Source organism: Zingiber officinale, chromosome 2B, assembly GCF_018446385.1.
Source record: "Zingiber officinale cultivar Zhangliang chromosome 2B, Zo_v1.1, whole genome shotgun sequence".
NCBI lineage: Eukaryota > Viridiplantae > Streptophyta > Magnoliopsida > Zingiberales > Zingiberaceae > Zingiber > Zingiber officinale.
In genome coordinates this window covers 124,440,323-124,444,348 of record NC_055989.1, presented here as the reverse complement: position 1 = coordinate 124,444,348, position 4,026 = coordinate 124,440,323, and the positions used below count along the sequence as shown (strand labels likewise).

Below are 4,026 nucleotides of genomic sequence, written 5' to 3'. Positions count from 1 at the left end.
TGATTGGACACTTGGTGTTGAAAGTCCTGTTGAGTGAAGCTAGGTAAATGGAAAGTCCTAGTGAGTGAAGCTAGACAAATAGAAAATCCTGTTGAGTGAAGCCATGTGAAAGACTTGGTGAGTGAAGCCAGGTAGAAAGACTTCTTTGAAGTAGAAGAAGGAAGTAGGAGAAATCAGAATGCCAAACAGACACGTAGAAACTCGTAAATTAGGTGTATTGAAGGGCTGGTCGAGATGAACTTTTATAGAGTGTGGATGAGGCCTTCTATAGCCTTGAAGATGCCTTCTATAGGCAAAATTTTATCCTGACAAACACTGCTCCTTATCGTTGATGAAGTCCGATTTTATCCGATACAAGACGCCTTCCAAGCCTTCAAAGGTGCCTTCCATGAACAGTACTCAAGGCGCCTTCAAAGTTCCCGAAGGCGCCTTGGGTACTGTTCACCCGAGACACTTTGTGCTCCATGTGCTCTGCAAAATGTGTTAGTCCAAACTAAAACATCTAACCTGCAAAATAAAGTTAGCTCAATAATAATAAGCAGTAATAATTAGTTCCTATCCTTCTAAGATCAGGAACTAGTCAAGGTCTCAATTTAGGGATCCAAAATAAACCTAAACTGAACTAGCGCCTAAAGCCTAAACTTGGACTCGTCCTCACCGGAACTCTCTCCTCCGGTGACTTACTTTTATTTTCTAACTTGCAGTTAATTGACTAGTCTTTCAACCCACCAGGTCTTCTCGCTAGTTGTCAGATCTATAGACTCAACTAGACTTCGCCAACTGTCAGCCCCAGCGGACCCAACCGGACCTCCCGCCAGATATCAGGTCTGCTCTTTGACCTATCTAGACTTTGCACCAACTATCGGGTCCTCAGACGTAGTTGGGTTTCATCTTGGTGTCAGGTTCCCTAGATCTGTTAATCTCTGCACGCTCGATAAATGCATTAGATCACAAAAACACCTAACTTAACTCATCATTCATTAAAATCTGAGTTTGACCGTTAGTGCAAATTGCACCAACAGTTTTAACAACCCTGAGGCACTCATTGTAATGATTAGCAGAAACTCCGTATGCTAATTGACGAATAGACGTTGTACATTTCTGAAGTGGCGACAAACTTTTTTTTTCGTCGCTTCGATCTTTCATTAAAAATATTCAGAATAATTTTTAAGGCATTGATTATGCGAAGGAATAATCCTCTTTGTATTCAGAATTAATGTCAGAATATGTCATCGAGATATACTGGCTCATCAGAGAAGTAATCATTGAAAGGACTAGTGTGTCCAATTTCACGATCCTGATTTAAATACCTTCTTTTTTTATTTCATCGAAAGAACTTTGAACTCTTTGATGTACTATTTGTCATTACTTGTATAGTCAGAATATTATTTGTTCATCTATATTTTCTACATTTTCTATCAATGCATTTTTTTTTATGATTCATTTTTAGAATTCATGAATGATCTAGACTTTAAGATATTTGGAATAAATAAAGATATTTGCATGGTTGAAAAGAAGAAATATTAAAAAGGAAGAAAGAAGAAATCGAGAGTGGGGAGAAAATGATAAAATGAATGAATTAAAAAATAATATGTTGAAGATATATTTATAGTAATTTTTAAAATAAATAATAAAAAATAATTATTAAAAAGAATTAGTCGTCGAATAACAGCCTCTTTAAAACTTTACTATTTTTATTTTTTAAAACAGAAATTATAATTAAAAATTAATTTTAATAATTAAAAAAGAAAAAACAAGGAGAGCCTCCCTAAATAAGAGCCGCTTCCCGTGAGAAAAACAAATGATAGGAGCTTCCTCATCACTGCCCCATCAGTAATGATGAGAACTCCCATTAGGATGCGCTCGGTGGGCGTCTAATCTACAGCCAAATTTTAAAAAATAAAATATATTTTTTTATATTTATATTTTTTTTATGAACCATTACGCAATCCATCTTGAATGGGCATGTATTAAGAATGGGACTGTATTAAGAATCTCAGACCGTCTAGATGGCAGACCGATCCAGTCTGCCCGTCAGATGCTTTTTGATGAATCGGTCTGTTACTCAGAGCAGCTGATTGATCCTCCATATTACCCAATTAAAAGAAAAACCCTAAAGACTCGGCGGTTAATCAAATGCTCTAATAAACCCCCGAAACAAAACCCCAAGGGCATCCCTCCACTGCCTCCCTCACCAACTCCTCCAATCAGATGCTCCCATCTGTCTCCCGTCCATTATCACACTTGAACGCCCTCCTTTATATTATAACCTCCAAATATATCCACTAAAGACAAAGTAGCGACCACTCCGAGGTCCAAATCGTGCTCGCTGCTCCCCCGATCCCCATCACTCCGTGCCGCCTTACCCTCCTCCGGCGGCCCACCTCACCTCCATTCCTCCTCCTCCCGTTCCACTTAAATACCCCAACCACTCAACTCGGAGGAAGAGGAAGAAGAAGAGAAACCAGCTGCCATGGCAGGCCTAGGCGTTCTCTTGGAAGCCCAGCAGCCTCACCGCTCCCCCGCCCAAATCATCTCCAAGACTTCCTTCCTCAGCAGCCACGGGGCCGGCGGCGGCGCGTTCTTGGAACGCTGTTTCCTTTGCAGGAGGAAGCTTCAGCAAGGGAAGGACATCTACATGTACAGGTGAGTAGAAAGTAGTCAGTAAAGCTCTGGCTTTTATTTTCTTCCTTTTTTAGTCGAGCGATATATTGTGGCTTTTGGCAGAGGAGATCGAGGTTTCTGCAGCGAGGAGTGCCGCCGCCGGCAGATGTTTATGGACGAGGAGACCGGCGGGAGGAGGAATTCCATCCGGGATTGAACAGCTCAAGAGCAAATTTCCTCCCTTTTTTTGTGTGTTTCATGGGAAAAAAAAAGAGACTCGTTTTTGCTTTTGTTTTTGGTGTAAAAACTTGTTCTTTTAGATCAAAACTAGTTTTTTATGATCATTTCGTACGGAAATTTGGTAGGAAATCTGAGATCTGCATTTTTGTGTTGATAATACAGAGTTTTACGATAAGATCAGTATCAGTAAGAACTGGAGCAAAATAAAAAATAAAAAAATATATATACATATTTAATGAGAGGGGAGAGTGTATATTCCTCTGTATATTTATTATTTTATAAATAATAAATGTGCAAAGAAGAATAAAAATCCACTAATTCATGTTGATGAGGAGTCTGAGTACAGATTTCATAGAGCTACTTCACGCAGTGTTCTACAATTTCTATATTAAAAAATATTGAAAGGAATATTTATCTAAAGTTCTCGTATCAAAAATATTCTACGAAAATATTTATTTAAATAATTGTTACTGATTATATTTGAAGGTTATCAGTGGCGGATCCAGTCAAACATTTAGACGGGTGCTTGAAACATCAAATTCATTTATTAGTTTGCATAGTCCTGTGTCACTAACAACATCGTCCTGGTTGAATTCCACACGAGAATATTTTTTCTTACTATTTTTTTCCATAAAATTCTTAGAAGACTCAACACTTCGTTTTAAAAATTTCTCAATAACCTATATCAATTCATCAAAATTATTAATTTATGCAATCAACATAACAATTGAACACTACCAAGTATAAATCATGAAATTAGGAATAAGATGAAATAAGGAACAAGATTCACCTAAAATTGAAGGGATTTTACTTGTTATGGAGGAACGGCGGCGGAGCACAGTGGTAGCGGCGTCGACGGAAGAGACGAAGTGGCGAACAGCAATGGCGTGAGGCGTCGACGAAGTAAAGAGGCGACAAAGATGAGGGCAACAACTTGAGGAGACTGGAGAGAGAGAGAAGATGAAATCTTTTAGCGATTAGGGTTTTTGGTTTGAAAAAGAAAGGGTGCTCGGCTTGTCTTTGGTTTGAAGAAGAAAGGGTGCTCGGCGGAAAAAGAGTTCGGCTACTGGAAAAGGGTTAGGGCAGGGATGAGCAATGAGAAAGAGGAAACATTATTTTTAATGGTACTTTTGAAAAAAAGTCCAATAAATTTTAAAAATTACAAGTAGGTCCTTTAATTTT

The 4,026-nt window shown here is 38.5% G+C and overlaps 1 protein-coding gene across 1 annotated transcript; it reads left to right on the top strand.

The window, feature by feature from the left end:
* The first annotated feature begins 2,297 nt into the window (after window positions 1-2,297).
* Window positions 2,298-2,999, top strand: LOC122049513 (FCS-Like Zinc finger 15-like). The gene is made up of 2 exons (XM_042610886.1): window positions 2,298-2,646; window positions 2,728-2,999. The coding sequence occupies exons 1-2, from the start codon at window positions 2,474-2,476 to the stop codon at window positions 2,819-2,821; spliced, it is 267 nt and encodes an 88-aa protein (XP_042466820.1). The 5' UTR covers window positions 2,298-2,473; the 3' UTR covers window positions 2,822-2,999.
* Window positions 3,000-4,026: the final 1,027 nt, after the last annotated feature.